A 19777-nucleotide genomic window follows, 5' to 3' on the forward strand; every position below is an offset into this window, starting at 1 on the left:
AAATCCATAATAAAGCAGAAAAAAAATCATATACAAGTTTCACTTTAGTTGTTGATACTTTCCCACAATGCTCCCCTCTAGAGCAAACACAAACGCTTATATTATTTTCTCCCTGGTTTCGGAAACCAGAGTCTTGTGAGAAATCAGAGCGAAGACAGCCACTGGGTTGCCAAGCAACAACAGTCAGGCTATTCCCCGGACAGGTGGGTGGGGTCCGTGGCTGAACATGGAGGGCCACACCTGCTGCCTGACACACACACAGACAGAACCGCTACTCCACCACACAGACACATCATTTTACCTCTGGTTCTGGTCGTGGTGGGGGTGTGTCCTGCACCAGCTATATTTTTAATAACAGGTTAGAGGAAACGGAAATGAAACTACAGTAAATAATTGAAAATATGCAACATTTGACACATGCTGGAAAGCTAATTTTTATTTATATGCATGTATTTAGCATGACATTAGTGCAGCCTGCACAAAAGTATAGAAAAACACGTTTTTTTTCTTCATAAAATGCAACAATCAAATAATTTAATTTTAATTAATGCAATTAAAAAAATATATATAAAAAAACAAGATAAAATAAAATAAAATTAAATTAAAAATTAAAAATATATAAAAATTATTTAATTTTTTTTTAATTTTCAATTTTTTTCTTTATTTAATTTATTTATTTATTTATTTATTTTAAGATACTGTAGGCCTAGTTCAGATAAATGCACAAAAATAAATGCTGTGAGCTACGAGTTTGTGGATGTGGGTGAAACCTAAATGAAATCACAGGATCTATTCATCCGTTAGTACAAAGGAAACATGAACGCAGCAGCTGCAAACGATGGCCTCCCACATAAGAACACCATTAGGAATCTGATCATTCGTAAAAACAGGATGTCTTTAGTCAAACTGAATTAGCTTTTTTGAGAGGCTTCAATAAAATTACTAATCCCTAATAAAATCCTTACATAATCCCCTTTGGAAGAGAATTGCATTTGCCTTCTCTTTAAATTCATACATTAGATTTTTTTTTCTTGTTGCGTCCTTATTTATTATTTCTTTTGGGTGAGTTGGGGCTTTAAATTTAGCATCTCCCTGTATGGTTGAGGGTCTATTTTAAGCTACAGCTCCTCATAACTGTTGCTCTGTAAATACCCCCTTCAACCAACCCCCCCACTCCATCCTTGCCTTGCAAGAGGTCCCAGAGGATCCACTTTAATGACTTACAGCGAAACCTGAGTGAGGGCACGTAAACAGCCATTTGACCAATTGTGTTATTTGTATGATTCATATAATTGCAAGTGAGCAGCACTTTGTCTGGCGTCCCCGCCGCAGCCCTCATTAGCGGCTGCACTTATCTATCGGCTCGCACGAGCCCAAATAGACAAACGAGGAGTTCTTCTTTGGGATTTAGCTCTAACTGCTGAGATTTTGAGGAAACTGGTATTTCGAAGAAGCTTAAGTTCACTCTTATGGTATATTACCTTAGTGATTGGCATCGAATGGCAATGTCACTTCATATTCAGTTTGATTTAAAGCTTCCAGCAAACAGAATTAGTTATAACACTTCTGTATACACAGAGACACCGCCATTGAGAATGAAGCTCATTATGGTAACCATAATAAGAGCAATCTATTAATAAATATGAATTTTGGGGCTTTCTTTAGATGCTTGACTGAATGTGATACGGAAGGCTGTTATGGTCAAAAATACACATGAGAACTTGATTTACTCAAGTTGTGGTGTGTTCCCTTTGTCAGGGATACTAAAGAAGTCATCTCATAACCCCTTATTTGAACAACTGCTAAGTTTTTGTCTAATATTTGCCTCATCATAAACTGGATGTGAGGAAAATTAGAAGAAAGTATCATTTTTTTTCCTCTAAGAGAATAGTTTTCCATGATAATATAACCTAAAGCCATATAATACAATAATGGTTTGCAATTCAATTCAATTTTCAATTCACTTTTATTTATATAGCCCAAATTCACAAAAAAAAAAAAAATTGGACCAGTAATTGTACAGAAGCAGTTGGTCAGTCATAAAATATAAACAATAGCTAATAACTAAACAGACTAAACTGATTATCTTTGTATGTAAGACCTTCCTTCACGGTAATGAAAATTCCTAAAAAAAAAAAAACCTGGTTCAGGAAAAAAGAAGAAACCTTAAGGATGCCTACATGAAGGAGAGATCCTCTTCCTAAACGGACAGGCAATTTACCAGGACTATTAAAGAGGAATTAGCTTATATTAGCTTACAACTACATATTTGAATAGAGTTCAGCCAGATAGGACTGGGGGACAAGTGGTCCATAGCCAAGACAAGCCAGAGGCAAGGTCCACGGCCAAAAACGGGAGCACGGGCGATCCACCAAGAACCTCTCCTGGAGGGGAGTGAGAAAGAGGAACATGTGAATCATACTACACCAAACAGAAGCATGGAGAACTAAATAGAATAAATAATAAAGAATAGAGGAGAGGTGAAGTAAATGAGAATAGAGAACAGAACCTCAGAGCTGATGTGGATAATAACGATGATAGACAATCTAAATTTTTTCAGTCCATCAATAAAAATCTAGACCCATGAGAGTTACAGCAGAGGGAATCGACTGCCAGCTGTTGTCCCTTAGTCTAAATTAACATAATTTTTACTCATTTTTACGTAAATGTTTCACACTAAACTTTACATAATGTTCTGTTTTATTTTATTAAAGACTTTGTCACTTTTCTTACTTTGGGCTCATTGGTTTTTAGACCCAAGAACCGGCTACGGAAGAACAATATTGGAGTTTTAGGTGGACACTAGATATCTTAACACTGCTCTAGGACTTTCCTCTTTAACCTTTTAAACCAGAGCTTTAGCCCTAGTCTTTACATTGTTTTTGAATGCCTTAACTCTTCAACCGTTGACACAATTATTAATTGAACAAGAAACCTCCCTCACATCCTCTACTGCTTATCCAAAGCTGGTGTGTAGGGTCAGCAGTCTAAACAAAAAGTCCAGACCTCCCTCGCTACGTAGATTCCTGCAGTTCTCTCCAAAGTACTTCCAGGTGAATAGAAAGACATTGTCTCTGGGTCTTCATCAGAGTCTCTTCCAAGTTGGACATGACTGGAATGCCTCAAGAGGATATTCAGGAGGCATCCAGAGGACACGCTCAAGCCACCTTTCTTAATGTGAAAGAGTATCAATTGAGCTCCAATCCTCTCCTTAGTGCCAGAGTTCCTTACCCAGCTAAGTGGCCTTGTGGAAGAGTGTCCGCCCTGACATTGGAAGGTTGTCAGTTCAAATCCAGGCCGGGTCGTGACAAAATGGGACCAGTGCCTCCCTGCTTGACAATCAGCACCAAGGGCCTAGACTGGGGGGTTAAACCATCAGATGGTTCTGGAGCATGGCTGTGTCTGCAGCTTACTGCTCCCCCAGGGATTCTCACTAGACTAGCAAATATAGACCACAATGCATTGTGTTTGAACAATTTCTGTGAAAATGTTTACTTTAATTCAAATGTAGATTTTGACTGTATATGTGAACTGAACTGAATAACTTCCTCGTCCGAGCTGACATCAAAACCATACGGCTGGACATTACTGATGCTGCTTGATATTTTATGTAGCAGCAGTGAAGATTAAAGCTAGCGAGACACATAGCAATAATAATCAGGTAAGGAAGGATTAAGGTTGGGGCTACTCAACTCATTTTCAAAAGACACGCCCCCCTCAGATGAGATTTTGGAAACAGAGGCGTCAAATCAACATGAAAATGGCTTTTTAAGACATTTAGATTGTGGGATTTTGCTTAAAAACTTAATAATCATAATTAAAACCCTACTGGGAACATTGTTTTAGGGCTGTATTAATAAAATGGATTTAAACTTAACAGATCAATAATCGATTCATAAAAAATAAAAAGATTTAGCGCATAAAGCTAAAGTCTGCTAATTTGTTGCAAATGTTTAATGAAATTTCCCAGAGGACAGCTAATGCTAACGCTCGGTCGACCTAAATATACAAAATGAACATCTTTATAAACTCACAGACATGAGTTTTCCAAACTCTTATAAGGAAATATTTTTTAAAGTAGCTATTTGTGGTCTAAACATTGTTTTTGCTCATACTTTCTTCTTCGTCTAGAATAGGGTGTAATGTTATAGCGCGATCGCCACCTAGTGGCCAAACTAAAACGTTCTCCAGGAGTAGCGGAACAATGTTTATAATGTTAATGATCTAAAGATTTTTGTTAGAACTTCTCCTTTAGAAAAACCATGTAATTCTGTATGATATTAACAATCTCATTTCAATCATACATTTTACAGTATGTGAACTCTAATATAACTATATATTTAAATCATAGAGTAGATTATTATTGTATTTCTAAATAATTGTGCATAAATGTGTACATTTAAAATTGAATTGAAGAATTGAAAGAATCTAAAAAAAAATCGGAATCGACTCGATTCAGTCTTTTGGGAATCGATTCGTTGCTGGAAATTATAATCGATACCCAGCCCTATTTTTTTTTTTTTTTTAATAGAAAAAACGTGTCATGGGGTACTTTAAGGACATAAACGCAATGTTTCCACTGAAGTAGAAGTTTGACTCAATTAAAATAAAAAATATATAATAATTTGTAGTAATTCCATTAGTTTAAATTGGTGGACGTAAACTGTAAAAGATTTGTTCTCGGGCTAATTGTTGCTTCCTGGAGAGAGGAGAGTGCCGGAAACTCGATTTCAAGTCAAAAACACGAACATGAAAACAAACGCTGTAAAAAATGTCGATACAGAAAGCTTATTGCGATACAATTAAGCAGTTTTAGAAAACTTTTCTCGATAATTTCCTTGAAAATCGCAATTTAAAGAGAATATATCTAGTGAAATTGTTTCATTATATTGGGGGAAAACAACTATACATTTTCTTGTGGAAAAAATAAATATGGAAGCTTTCTTTTAGCAGTGTGCGGATCGGCATTCCTGCTAAACATAAACGCGCCCTCCTTCCCTCCGCTTCTTTTTGTGACATGCTCTAATAGCCGATCGCAGTTCCACACAACACGCACACTGACACCAAAAAAAGAAAGCCCACTCCCCAACTCCACCGGTCGGGGTGGGGAGGGGGGACAGCAGCTGGATGAGATTGGTTTCCAAACGCGCACCGATGGCGGTGTGAGGCGTTTCGCGGTGGATTTCTTTTTGTTTTTTGACCTCTTTTCCCATCCAGGACGGCGTTTTTAGGGGACTTTTAACAATATGGATTACTCGGTCTGTGTGCTCTTTCTCTTGACAACCGTCTCGTCTGCGTCGGCTGAATTCCCCACTCAGGAGATGTGAGTATACGGATCCCAAAAACAGCCTGTTGATGTTTCCAATGTGGATACTAGTGGATACTTTTTACTTTTTTGACTTTATGAAGCTGGTGTCATTTTGCTGTCATCCTGTCTGCAGCTTCGTGACATGTGGTTTACCGTCACATGTATCACGCAAAAGTAATAAAAAAAAATAACTTTTTCACAACTGAAACAATCACTTTTTTTCTCTCTAATGAGACAACTCGGATGAATTATGGAACCCAAACTGGTGCAAATTATGGCGTAAGAACGCAGTTTATTTACAGTTTCTTAGAGGTATGGCAAGCCCAATACGCCAAAAGTTGACTTTTACGGCCAACTCGCCGGTTTGGCGTTTTTTAACATGTAATTATATCCGGCCCTCCAGATCATTTTATTTTATTGTTATTAACCCTCGTGCTCTCTTATGGGGTCCAGATGACCCCACCCTTACATTGAGGTGTTAGCCCTTCCATGACAAACGTGGACAAGACTTCATGTCTGTCATTGGACTCCAGTAAAGATTGACAATCATTGAAAAAGAAAAGTTTTGTTGGGTCCAGATGACCCCACTTTTAATGTAAACAAGCCGAGGAGAGCGGAAGGGTTTAATGGCCCGATGTTATCTTGCACTTATTTATAACTTGTATAACTTTGACAAGACACATTTTTACAGAGATTAAAATTTTTAAAGTTATTTAAGGTTTATTTATTCTGGAATAATATAATATTTTATTCATAGTAATGTTAAAAAGTTGTGTTTTTAAAGTTTAAAAAAATTTATCCTGTTTGGCCCGTGACCTAAGGTGTTTTTTTTATTTTAGCCCCTTGTGGCCCCGACGGGGACAAAACAGGTTTAAAAAAATGAATGAATGAATGAATGTTGTGAATTAAGAGTAGACACAAAAATGCTGTTAGAAAAAGTTTGTAAAGTGTGACATACAAGTAACTATGGAAAGCCCATTGACTGTACATAGGAGCTGGACAGAGTGGCTCCAGGACAAAAAAAGCTAATTAAGTCACAATTTTTTGCGATACAGACGTTGCCATTTGGAGCCAGTTGACAGTGATTGGTCCGAGTCCGTGCGAGTCATGTTTCCAGGGAAACTACTTTAACCAATCATGAGTTAGCTTGTTCAAAGACCACACCCCTTCCACTGAAAGCAGCTTTTCATTCAAATGTTCAAGCTGCGGGCCCGTACATGCTTTCACTGGGGAATCTGATTGGTCACTTTATAACTTGAATTACTGAGTAATAGATGTTTATTTCTCAATAGAAGTTAATGGGATTTTGACTTATTGGAGCCAGCAGATAAGTTTGGAATGCAAGGGAGGAGGGGTCACTCTGTCCAGTTCCTATTTACAGTCAATGGACAAGCCGCTTGCAGATCTGCATTGTCGTTTTCTTCAACTAAGATGGACGTTGCTCGCCATTTTTGTGTGAAGGCTGTAAGCTAGTGTGAGAACACGTTAACAGATGGCTGATGGGATAGTGGCGGACTTACTCTGCACCAACAGTCCCGCCCACAACTCATAGGGGAATTTCAAAACTACAACTACCGCTCTGCAGAAATATGTACGACCGTTTTTTTTATTTATTTTTTTTATTTTGGCTTAAAAACAGCATAATCATAATTATTAAAAGACCACTGGGAACGCTTTTAGAGTAGGTCACAAGATGATCATCTCCATATTTTTAATCCTTTTTCTTTTATAGATTTGTTTATTTCTGCTAAGACAAATTCTTTTAGAAAGGAACCTGACACGAGCCAGAGTGAGATTTTTTCGCGAGACCAGTGGTGGTTATACATATGTTGTACTCATAAGGATATTATAAATTGACTTTAGCAGCACAGTAGAGTGTCAGTTTAGATTTACTTTGTGTAACATACTGTTAAAACATAGAAGCTAAATTAAAAAAAATGAACTTTTTCGAAAGTGTGCTTTAACTTGCCACCATTTAAAGTTTCTGTGATTTTGAACATGCTGTAAGGGTTCACTCTGTCACTCATTCCAGGGGTCTTTGTAGGGCATTTGCTTGCACTGCAGGATGTTAATTTGGGATATGAGCCCCCCTTCTTCTCTAAAGTAGGGCTGGTGCAGTTGCTCGGTCTAATTTTGACTCTGGTCCTCTTCGGTAGCAGAGGTAGCACATGACACACCCAGAACTGCAGGAAAGTCTTTTTTATTTTCCAAATAAAATAATAAATGTTCCTGTTGATCTTAATTAACAGGTTTGAAATACTTGTTCAGAATCAAACGGAGCCAAGGCTGGAGGGGTTTAAATCTGAATGCAGCCCAAGTCTGGTTCCTAGAGAAGCAGTGAGCCATGATGGCACTTAGCCTAATGGCCGAGCACAATGATGTCAGACTAGCAGAAAGGCCTGCCCACTGCCTATATTTCATGGGCACTAAGTGGATTGATCTGTGGGTTGTGTACATGTTATTTACACAGCAGATGGCACACCCTGAGGCTTTGGAGTGTTTAATAGAAATTATTTTAAAAGACTTTAGTTCTTGTGCCAGGAAAAACATGTTTTTGTTTTATTCATTGTTTTGTTTTAGTAGTACTCTTAGACTGATTGTAATCTTGCGTGACAAGATCAGCATCGACTCCTCAAGGTGAATGTCAAGGAAAAGAGAATCTAAGAAGCGAGGCTGAAGAGACTGACCTGTACTTCTCTTTCTTTTCCTTCCCCAATCCAATCGCTTGAAGAGTGATTGTATCTAGACTTCTTCTCTAACCTCTCATGCCAGCATCTGTCTGCTCCAGCTCCTCACATCCTCCTCTTAGACCTCATCCCCATCCCCCTTCTCCGCCTCAGCCTCTCCCTCATCCGCCTGTCCATCTTATTTCCATCCCGCTTCCATGTGTCTCTTTATCTCTCTTCTTCTTTGTTGCCCAAAGGCAGATGATTAACATCATCAAATCCAAAATATGAAGTCTGATGTCAGAGACCTCTCCAGAGATCCATCCAGCACTCGCAAAGATCAGAGGAGATGACAAACACAATAGAGAAAAATAAAGAAATGGCATCTAAATTTTGTAAAATTCATAAAAAAATGTTCGTATTGGGGCTAACTTCAGCCACCTGAGCCATTGTCTCGACCTGGATCAACCACAGATATACATTACATCTGACGGTTTCCTCGTCCCTCGGTTCCTGCCACTCTCTGCTCTGTTTCTCCCACTTGCTCTTTTTAGCTAACTAGATTTCATGCTTAACCAGCTTGAGGGTTGTGCTTCTTGTGTTTGCGGCCTCATCTCTGGCAGTAAGTAGGCATAATGTTGGGAGGTTCTTCCCCAGGACAGAGCGTGCCATGTGTAGCAGTGTGAGGTCGTTCTTGATGGTAGAAAACAAAAGGAGCTCCAAAAGTTGCATTACCTGTGATAATGCCAGTGTGAATGCTTCTTAAAAATAATTGCTGAAGATGCTAAAGCTTTTTTCTAAAAATGGTGACAGAAATTGCAAAAGACTGAAAATTTCGTTATAGAGCTATGAAAGAGCACTAAGGTTGACCTAAATTTCTGAAAAATTTGTAGTAAAATCACTTAATAATCCATGCCAATTTTACAAAAGTATTTAATGTGTTACTTAAATATGAGTTTAACTCTATATTTGGCCCACAAACCTTAGTAGATGCAAAATTAGCTAAAGAAAAAATTAAAAAAAAGCTAGCATGTTGCTTAAATTGCTTAAAGTGCCAAAAAACCTAAAATTCATCAGTGAACTAAATTAATCAAAAATGTTAGCCTGTTGCTTAAATAGAAGCTTATTAGCCTTAAAAACCCCAGTAGATGACAAATAAGGAAAAAATGTTAGAATGTTGCTAAAATAGAAGCTGAACTCTAAATTAGCTAAAAAAAAAACCAAGTAGATGTCAGATTAACCAAAAACGTTAGCCTGTTGCAAGGACATTTGCTAAACTCCAAAGTAGCCACCAAAACCTCAGTAAATGTCAAATTAGCCATAAATGTTAGCATGTTGTAAAGATATTAGCTAAACTCTAAATTAGCATAAAATCCCTCACATGTCAAATTAGCCAAAACGTTAGCATGTTGCTAAAATAGAAGCTAAATTCTAAATTAGCATAAAAAACCCCAGTATATGTCAAATTAGCCAAAAACGTTAGCATGTTGTAAAGATATTAGCTAAACTCTATATTAGCATAAAATCCCTCACATGTCAAATTAGCCAAAACGTTAGCATGTTGCTAAAATAGAAGCTAAATTCTAAATAAGCACAAAAACCCCCCAATAGATGTCAAATTAGCCAAAAACATTAGCATGTTGCTAAAATAGAAGCTGTTAGCATATTGCAAAGATATTATCTGAACTCCAATTTAGCATAAAAAACCTCAGTAGATGCCAAATTAGCCAAATGAGCTAGTACTACAAAAACATTGGTAATCATGTCTCCATGTTTGGGTTTATATGATTATTACGGTACAGGGGGCTGTGTCTGAATGACAGCCGCTCCTGCAGTGTTTCTGTGTCTCTGTGAGCTTGAAGGCTGATTGTTTCACTGAAAATGTCACGTGCCCAAAGCTGAGTTCCTGATTGGCAGATGCGACGTGGCGCCACCCGATTACCACCCCGTCGCTGAAATTGAGTTGCTGGCAAGTCCTCATGTCCCGTCTGTTTCCGATTGACTTAACATTAAAACTGTCCGCCTCCGCCGTGCAAATCGCGTTTGGTGGGAATGCCCCTTTAGAGGCAGGAGTCTGGCGATACAATACGTATCGCGATACGCCTCTCTCGATACAATATGTATCGCGATACGCCTCTCTCGATACAATATGTGTCGCAATACGCCTCTCTTGATACAATATGTATCGTGATACGCTTCTCACGATACAATACGTATCGCGATACGCCTCTCTTGATACAATATGTATCGCGGTACATCCCAACTCTGTTCCAGTAAATGGTTTTATAATTTTTTTGATAGAGTATGACTTAGTAGAAAACTTTACCTTTTATTGTAATAAAATTGTAAAATTCATTTTATTTAACGATTACAATGTTAAGAACTGCAACTGTATGACACATATAAGTTGCTTTTACCCAAGCAAATTAATTGTTTTTTTCTTTTGGTAAATTAAGAAATATGTGTTTTTATAGGGAACAGTCGATAACAAAATATTTATCACCAACATGAAATATTGAGATATATCCACTTATCGATTTTCTCCAACACCTCTACTATCATTGAACCAGATGTCAGCTTGAATGAAGAAAAACTAAACATTTTTGTAAGAAATATATTAGAATGGAGAACTCATAGCCTGTCTTGTTTATTTTTTCCATAATAAATATGCTTTTTCTTTTTTCTCAAATATCATTTTTTTGCCTTCTCCTTATTCACAATGATTTGAAAAAAAGAAATACTCAATTTTCTTAGTATATGACCCCTATCATTAGGAAAATACAAAAAAAACATAGTTTTCCTGGAAGTCAGTCTTTAATGATCAATCAAAAGTTTTATTGTTTTTATTTAGTTTCCTATGAAGGATTTCGTAATTATCCGTCATTTAGCAAGGGGATCCCACATCATGATGCTGCCTCTACAGTTTTGTAGAAGCTTTAATCTTGTTAGTTCTAAGGCTGCAACTTCCTTTTTTATCTCCCAGCTCATATTTGTTACTACATAGTGGATTACAGTGACCTCCTGACCCGACATCTTCAGAAATACTTCTTGGATTTCTTTTTTTCCCAAGGATTCTCGTTGTAATATCTACTGTTTTCCATTTCTTTTTATGGCCAGATTTCCTCTGGATCTGACATAATTGGTCTAACCACAGCTGAATTGTTTCATCATAAAACGTGAGATGATGTAACAAACAGAAATTCAAATGTGCAGATGATAATGACTTTAATCTGCCATGCGGCAGTCTCGGAACTAAGTGCTTGAGTCATTATTTCAAAGTTGGCTTGCAGCAAAAAAAAACTTGTTAATGCTTTCACATTTGCATTTGTTTTATGTAATCATTGTACAGGAAGATTTGAACCAGAAAAATTGTCCACATTCCTGGAAAATAATGCTTGCCCCTCTTACTGTGGTGGTGCATTATTATTTTTGGTAAATCTAAAAAGGCACCAGCAGGCTGTGGTTCGTGGGTGAATCACCGCGTGTTTGGCAGAGAATGAGGGATGTTTCTCATAAAAACAAACAAAAGGTTTCAGAAAATTGGATTTCCCTTTTGCTTTACGTCCATAGACAGAGTTAGTGCCGCTAAAGCAGGCGGATTTAGGCAGAATGACTCAAAGATAATGGGAAACAGATGGAAATCATCACCCCCAAGGCTGATTGGGGTTTCTTTGGTGGTGATCTGTAACCTTCGTTGATGCAAACAGGTGTGTTTCAGCTGACTGGTTGTACCATATCTGTGTCATATGCTAGAGTTGCAAACCACTGACTCTGGAATAGCCAAAATCGCTCCTTATATGCTTTCGTCCACTCTTATTGTTTGCTTTTTTTTCCCTCCGCTGTCCTTTTTACTCCTTCTTATGTACTTCGGTCAACTCATTCCCCTTTTCCCGATTCCTAACTGGCTATTTTTAGACCTCTGTCTTTGGGAAAGGGCATCGAGTGTCCTGAGTCACATGCAGGAAAGGCTACATGACAGAGGAATGTTGCATGGCAAGCGGCTTCCATAAATCTGCCCCTCCACTCCATCATGGGATTGGTCTGTTCCTTGCTAGCGAGGGTAGCTTTAGTCTTTAGTTTAGGTTTCCCGTTAAAGTCTTTAAAGTGATAAAGATGCAGGAATGGCATTTTTGCTCCCCGAGTCCCTTTGCCACATGGAAATTCTCAAGAATTTTCCATTGCACCGTTTTCCTGGAAGCCTTGGGAATAGTTACCAGCTGTTTAGTTGGGACCCAGGAAACACATGTAGCACATCCTCTGGAGAGAAAAAAAAGTATAGAAAAATATAATAAAAGTGGTCTTATTAGAATATTCCTTAGTATAAATGACTGCTAGACTTAAAGCAATTCTCATTTGTTTTAAAAACGATGTACAGTCAAAAAGCTTCTAGTTTGAATACAAAGCAATAGATGGAAAGCAGTTTTCAACTCAGCACGCCGTCCACAAACAAAGTTAAAACAAAGATTGTTGCTGTGCATTAATGAGCACACACTGCTACTACACAGCTGGGGTTCTTTCTATACACCGAGTGCTGCACCAGTTGGTCATTAAGTAGCTCCAATCATGTGGTTGAAGTGGTTCCTGTTTGCTCACCTCCAGCTAAGCAGACAGAAAGTGATTGGTTATGGCAAGCAGACGGGGTCAGAAACTTGCTTTATTTAATTTGTTCGCTGTGTCGTAAATCCCTATTGGTTTTATGGATTATTGTTGTTTTAGGAAAGGAGTCCCAAAACTACGGCCTGCGGGCCAAATCCGGCCAACCTCTTCATTTGGCCGGCCCCGAACTTTTGTGGCTAAAATTGACATTTTTCCAGTTTTTTTTTAGGCTAATTTGGCATTTAGCTAATATTTCAGCTACATGCTCGCTGTTTTGGCAAATTTAGATTTTTTTTTTTCGCTTTTTTTTGGGGGGGTAATTTGGAATTTAGATAATATTTTAGCTATACGCTAGCTGTTGTGGCTAAATTAGACATTTCCCCAGTTTTTTAGGCTAATTTAGCATTTAGCTATGTCAGCTACATACTAGCTGTTTTTGCTAATTTAGAATTTTTTCTGTTTTTTAGGCTAATTTGGAGTTTAGATAATATTTTAGCTTTATGGTAGCTGTTTTATCTAAATTAGACATTTTCTTTTCCAGTTTTTAGGCTAATTTAGCTAACATGTCAGCTGCATGCTAGCTGTTTTGGCTAATTTAGGGTGTTTTCCAGTTTTTTAGGCTAATTTGACATTTATCTTATATTTCAGCTACATGTTAGCTGTTTTGGCTAATTTAGGCTTTTTTAATTTTTTTAGGCTACTTTGGAGTTTAGATCATATTTTAGCTTTATGGTAGATGTTTTGTCTAAATTAGACATGTATTAAGTTTTAAGACAAATTTAGCTAATATTTCAGCTACATGCTAGCTGTTTTTGCTAATTTAGGGTGTTTTTAATTTTTTTCGGCTACTTTGGAGTTTAGAAAATATTTTAGCCTTATGTTTGCTGTTTTGGCTAAATTAGACATTTTTCCAGTTTTTAGGCTAATTTAGCATTTAGCTAATATTTTAGCTACATGCTAGCTATTTTGGTAATTTAGAATTTTTTTCAATTCTTTAGGCTAATTGAGAGTTTAGATAATATATTACATATATGCTAGCTGTTTTGGCTAAATGAGACATTTTTTCCAGTATTTAGGCTAATTTAGCTAATATTTCAGCTACATGCTAGCTGTTTTGGTAATTTAGCATTTTTTTCAATTCTTTAGGCTAATTGAGAGTTTAGATAATATATTACATATATGCTAGCTGTTTTGGCTAAATTAGACATTTTTTCCAGTATTTAGGCTAATTTAGCTAATATTTCAGCTACATGCTAGCTGTTTTGGCTAATGTCGGGTGTTTTCCAGTTTTTTAGGCTAATTTGACATTTATCTTATATTTCAGCTACATGTTAGCTGTTTTGTTTAATTAAGGCTTTTTTAAAAAATGTTTTAGGCTACTTTGGAGTTTAGATCATATTTTAGCTTTATGGTAAATGTTTGTCTAAATTAGAAATTGTTTCAGTTTTTAGGCTAATTTGAAGTTTAGCTAATTTTTCAGCTAAATACTAGCTGTTTTGGTTAATTTAGACATTTTTTCGTTTTTTCGGCTAATTTGGCACTTAGCTAATATTTTAGCTGGCTATCAGTTTTAGCTTTTTCAGCTATCAGTTTCAGCGTTTTCAGCTATCAGCTTCAGTGTTCTTCAATTTAAGCATCTTCAACTTCAGCATCTATCGCAGGTAACGCTATATATCTAGTTTTTAAAATCTTTTCTAGTCATTGCACTACAGTGACGCAAAGACACGTTAGCAGTCTACACCAGTAGTCCCCAATCTCGGGCCGCAGACCGGCATTGGTCTGTCTAGACAGAAAAAAATAAATAAATGCGCTAACTTAGAATATTTTAGTTTAGTTTATTTTTATTAGCAAGTTTTATTTTAAGACTTCTGGATTATGTTCACAGCATTCATATGGGTCCCGTGTCTCAAAGCAGCTAACTAGCATGGCTATTTAGATTGCTAAGCTAGTAGCTCAAAGTTAAATACAAAAACCAAACAATAAAAAGTATTTGAAAAATTTCTTCATAGAAAAAGAGCCATTGAGAAAACCGACGTCAAAGAACAATAAATCTGCCGTTCATAGACAAAACCGAGAGTCTTTCTCGACATACGGAAGTATTGAGACAGTTGTTCTCATGATATAACAAAAGCAGCTCTGTCTAAAACTATCGACTGTTTTACACATGCAGATAATAAAGTTGGAGACACAGTGGATTCACATTTGTTAGCCTCCATTTTGACGCTAAAGGGAAAATCTTTCTCTAGTTTTAGTTTAGCCAGCACCAAACATTTAATGGAGAATGAAGATCTGTGATCTGTAGATCTGTGGATCATATGTTCCCCACCCCATAAAAAGGGGGTGGAGAACATGTAATGTTTCATTTATGGAATTTTTCAGGCTTTTTTTTAATTAATTTTTTGTAGCAGCATTTTATATTGAAAATAGATTTTCATTCTTAATTAAATGCATTCACAGCTTCTAAATGTACCTTACTTTGAAGAAAATACCCTATGTAAAAATGTTATTACAAAAATAACACCAGTTAAAGCTTTGAATGTTTCTTGATACTTAAAATCTCAAGAGTGCATACATACACACACACAATACAGATTTATAAAAAAGAAACATATCTGTTCAACTATTACTTAAAAAAGCTTATAATTCTAATTTTGAGGTTTTAAAGCCATACATTTTCTCTTTCGGAACACCACATGCCTTCTTTTGTGCTTTATTTTGAAAGAAGCTCATACAAAGTAAATCCATAATGGCCTTTGATGACATCTCTCGAGTCCGTTAATGGACGGCGCTGAGACATAAGAGCTGTTAATGCCAGTGTTCACTACACTGGACACAGTGTGAAGCACTCCGTCGCACGGAATTGGCGACCAGATTGGCTTTAATTGGCCGACGGTGTGTGTTGGGTGGGAGGTAGTACTTTGACAGTATACATGCAGGGGAGCAGTGATGTATAGATTGGTAGAGTTTGTTCGTGTGACAAGGAGGAGAGGGCTTAATCTCGTTTTTTGGCAAGTATAAACTTAATCAAACTTTAAGCGGTTTCAGCAATCTTGGCATCAAAGCTTTCAGCCGAATCAGGACAATAGTGCTAGTATTTTTGGTATTCAGAAACTTTATAGTTTTTGAACTATTGAGCAAAATATGCTCCATAGGAAATTAATTTCAAAATTTTAACTAGATTAGCAACAAGTCTTGAAATATATTTATGGGCTTTGTTTTAATCTTTTATAGTAATTTTCCAAAAATTTGGAGTTTAGCTAATATTTTAGCAAAATGCTAACGTTTTTGGCTAATTTAGTTTACTGGAGGAACTTTAGGCTATTTTGGAGTTTAGCTAGTAACTAAGCAATGTGCTAGCTTTTTGGCTAATTTAGCATCTACTGAGGTTTTTTAAGCTAATATGGAGTTTAGCTTCTATTTTAGCAATATGCTAATGTTTTTGGTTAATTTGTTTTCTACTCATGTTTTATAGGCTAATATAGGGTTTAGCTTCTACTTTAGCAACATGCTAACAGTTTTTGACTAATTTAGTTTACTGAGGAATTTTATGCTATTTTGGAGTTTAGCTAGTAACTAAGCAATGTGCTAGCTTTTTGGCTAATTTGTCATCTACTGAGGTTTTTTATGCTAATATGGAGTTTAGCTTCTATTTTAGCAACATGCTAACGTTTTTGGCTAATTTGTTATCTACTCAGGTTTTATAGGCTAATTTACTTTTTAGCTACTTTGGGAACCTGCTAATGTTTTTAGCTAATTTGTTTTCTACTCAGGTTTTATAGGTTAATTTACTGTTTAGCTTCTACTTTAGCAACAGGCTAACGTTTTGGACTAATTTAGTTTACTGAGGAACTTTAGGCTATGTTGGAGTTTAGCTAGTAACTAAGCAATGTGCTAGCTTTTTGGCTAATTTGTCATCTACTGAGGTTTTTTATGCTACTATGGAGTTTAGCTTCTATTTTAGCAACATGCTAACGTTTTTGGCTAATTTTTTATCTACTCAGGTTTTATAGGCTAATTTACTTTTTAGCTACTTTGGGAACCTGCTAATGTTTTTGGCTAATTTGTTTTCTACTCAGGTTTTATAGGTTAATTTACTGTTTAGCTTCTACTTTAGCAACAGGCTAACGTTTTTGACTAATTTAGTTTACTGAGGAATTTTAGGCTATTTTGGAGTTTAGCTAGTAACTAAGCAATGTGCTAGCTTTTTGGCTAATTTAGCATCTACTGAGGTTTTTTAAGCTAATATGGAGTTTGGCTTCTATTTTAGCAACATGCTAATGTTTTTGGTTAATTTCTTTTCTACTCATGTTTTATAGACTAATATAGGGTTTAGCTTCTACTTTAGCAACATGCTAACGTTTTTGACTAATTTAGTTTACTGAGGAACTTTAGGCTATTTTGGAGTTTAGCTAGTAACTAAGCAATGTGCTAGCTTTTTGGCTAATTTGGCATCTACTGAGGTTTTTTATGCTAATATGGAGTTTAGCTTCTATTTTAGCAACATGCTAATGTTTTCGGCTAATTTGTTAAGTACTGGGATTTTTTTAGGCTAATTTAGAGTTTGGCATCTACTTTAGCAACATGCTAATGTTTTTGACTAATTTAGTCTACTGAGGAATTTTAGGCTATTTTGGAGTTTAGCTAGTACAAGCAATATGCTAGCTTTTTAGCTAATTTGGCATCTACTGAGGTTTTTTATGCTAATATGGAGTTTAGCTTCTATTTTAGCAACATGCTAACGTTTTTGGCTAATTTGTAATCTACCTAGGTTTTATAGGCTAATTTAATGTTTAGCTTCTACTTTAGCAACATGCTAACGTTTTTGACTAAGTTAGATTACTGAGGAATTTTAGGCTTTTGGAGTTTAGCTCATATTTAAGCAACACACTAAATATTTTTGCAAAATTGTCATGCATTATGGACTTTACTACAAAATTTGAATAACTTTAGGTCAACTTAAGCGCTTTTCTATAGTTCTTTAACAAAATTGCCAGTCTTTTAGCAAATTTAACATTTTGCAAGTAGCTTCTGCATTTTCAATAAATCCCTGCAGCAATTAAAGTCAATTGCGTCGCCATTTTCCGTCTGCAGAAGGCTTTTAATCTTTAGTTTAAAGCTAATGATGGTTAAGATGTGTGTTTTACATCCCCTTTGCTCATGACCCGATTAGTCGACAAATCGGACGAAATAATCGGTGACTATTAAAATAACCGTTTGTGGCAGCACTAGTCGGTTGCTTTAGTATTAAACCGGACTTTTGTCAGCCAGAGAAGCCACAGACAGCTGCAGGTTTTGCTCCGTTTTATCTGCTCAGACTCCTGCAGAGAGGTGATACACCGGGAGCTGTTAGTTCTGCAAGGACATGTATGTCGTTTTAAATGAATACAGACGGCGCGTTAGAGGGACAGTGAGTCTGTCCCAGTTAATCGTTGGGCCAGAGTGTGAGGTCAAACGTGGCAACAGAGAGAAACATAAATCCAAGTTCACAGCGTCTATGATGTTCCCATGGGGATTTTCCCACCACTGAAGAATTGATCTCTGGATGAATAAATGAAGATCTAGAGCAGCAGGTCCCTCACGCTCTACTTGTATCTGCAGTCTTTAGACCTGCAACCACGAAACAATCACATGTTTTTGTCAGTTTACTGTATCTTTGAATCAGACAGAGATACATTTGCAAGAAACCGAGTGGAATTAAAGGATGTTTGGTTAGTATATTTAAATAAAAGAGAGTATCCTGGTGAATTAAGCTAGCTCAGTGCATTTATTTTATTTGCAATGGTCTTCTATAAGCCACATTCTCATGATGAATACTTAATAACAAAATATGATAAATTGGTTTTTAAAATTTAAAAAAATGTCATCATTTATCAAAATTTGACTCACGTTTGTTCTTGCAGACTCTTCCTCGTTGCGGGGAAAGCTCCACCCTTTTCCGGGTCCTCGTCTCTCTGATTCTGCGTATATTGTGTGGCGGGGTGGATCTGGAAATCCCCATCTAAGCATAAATCCATAAAAAGTCTTTTTTAAATATAGGATGAAATTCTGCCCTCGTGTCCTAACAAAATTGTCAACAATGATACCTCTACTGCATGCTTTACAGTTGATTGGTTCCATCCATTTTGACAAAACGTTTTCATTTATTGACGTTATTTTATTTTCTTACAAATACAGTGTTTTAAAGTTGTTCCGTAGAAACGTCGTTAACCCTTTAGCATCTAAGGTGTTGTCGGTGACGCTTAAACACAAGAAAACACGTGGTAACTTTTCAACTGCTAACACGATCAAGGTAATTCCACAACTAAGCGGTAAAATTTGAATGAATGCTTTTAAAATAGATCAAAAGATGACTCTTTAAGTGAAATGAATCAAAATATTGAAAGGTTACTGAATATCATGGAAGCCTCAGATATATATGAAAGAGTGTAAGGGAGACAGCAGGTACTAAAGAGACGGTTTACCTTTTTACAATCCTCGGCTCTCGGCTTATGAGCTCTGTTGCCTCAAAGTCGGAGTTCCTATTTGCTTTTGTCAAGTCGTTCGATTATATCCATGCCAACGTTCCCAAACATCCTTATCTTTTTATTTTCCTTTTCCATCCCTGGTTCCTCAATGGCGTCAGGCTTGTTTCTCTCTAAGAACATATCAGAAGTTAATTACTGTAATTAGAGCGTTTTATTTCTTGAAATGGCCTCCAGCTCTTGAGCGTTTGTGCAGCTCATTGTTTCTGAATGAGGGACGGATTCAGATTAAACACAAGGAAAGAAAAAGAAAAAGAGATGAAAAACCATCCAAATTGGTTTTTCTTATTTTATTCTACACATGTTGTCATTTCCTGTCACAGTGTGACTGCTTGACTGATTCTTCACTTAAGATGTTGCAAACAACTGAATTGATATCCGGGTTAGTGATTCAGACTATTAGTTTGTTCAGAGTGTTTACATGGTTAGGGTTTATTTATCTATCGTCCGCTGTTGACAAATCGTACATAAGTAGATTTCCCCTTTATCATTTCAGGCACGGCCCAAAAATATGATTAGATTAGCTTTATATGCACAATCGGAAGGTGTTAAATCGTTTTTTAACCACTCTTGATTTTTAAATCCCAGATGGATTTATTTTGAGTTGTGAGTCATATTTAATGATTGTTTTGGGAAATTTTATATTTGTTTCTCTAATTCTAGCTAATAATACATGGATCTTAATG

The 19777-nt window shown here is 36.5% G+C and overlaps 1 protein-coding gene and 1 long non-coding RNA gene across 3 annotated transcripts in view; one reads left to right on the forward strand and one right to left on the reverse strand.

Moving 5' to 3' along the window:
- The window catches only part of LOC112154516 (voltage-dependent calcium channel subunit alpha-2/delta-1), a 135042-nt gene that overhangs the window by 6786 nt on the left and 108479 nt on the right, over nucleotides 1–19777 (forward strand). Inside the window, exon 1 of one of the 2 annotated variants that reach the window (XM_024285523.2) lies at nucleotides 4667–5323. The exons of the other annotated variant lie outside the window; for it this stretch is intronic. Coding sequence (XP_024141291.1) covers nucleotides 5247–5323 — 77 coding nt within the window. The 5' untranslated portion in view covers nucleotides 4667–5246. Of the gene's footprint in view, nucleotides 1–4666; nucleotides 5324–19777 lie in introns of those variants that run through there. 2 annotated transcript variants of the gene reach the window in all.
- On the reverse strand, nucleotides 17857–18569 carry LOC112154549. The gene is made up of 2 exons (XR_002920667.1): nucleotides 18457–18569; nucleotides 17857–18177 (listed from the first exon to the last, which is right to left on the reverse strand). It is a non-coding gene; the product is annotated as an uncharacterized LOC112154549 (long non-coding RNA).

This window comes from Oryzias melastigma, linkage group LG23 (assembly GCF_002922805.2).
Source record: "Oryzias melastigma strain HK-1 linkage group LG23, ASM292280v2, whole genome shotgun sequence".
Taxonomy (NCBI): Eukaryota; Metazoa; Chordata; class Actinopteri; order Beloniformes; family Adrianichthyidae; genus Oryzias; species Oryzias melastigma.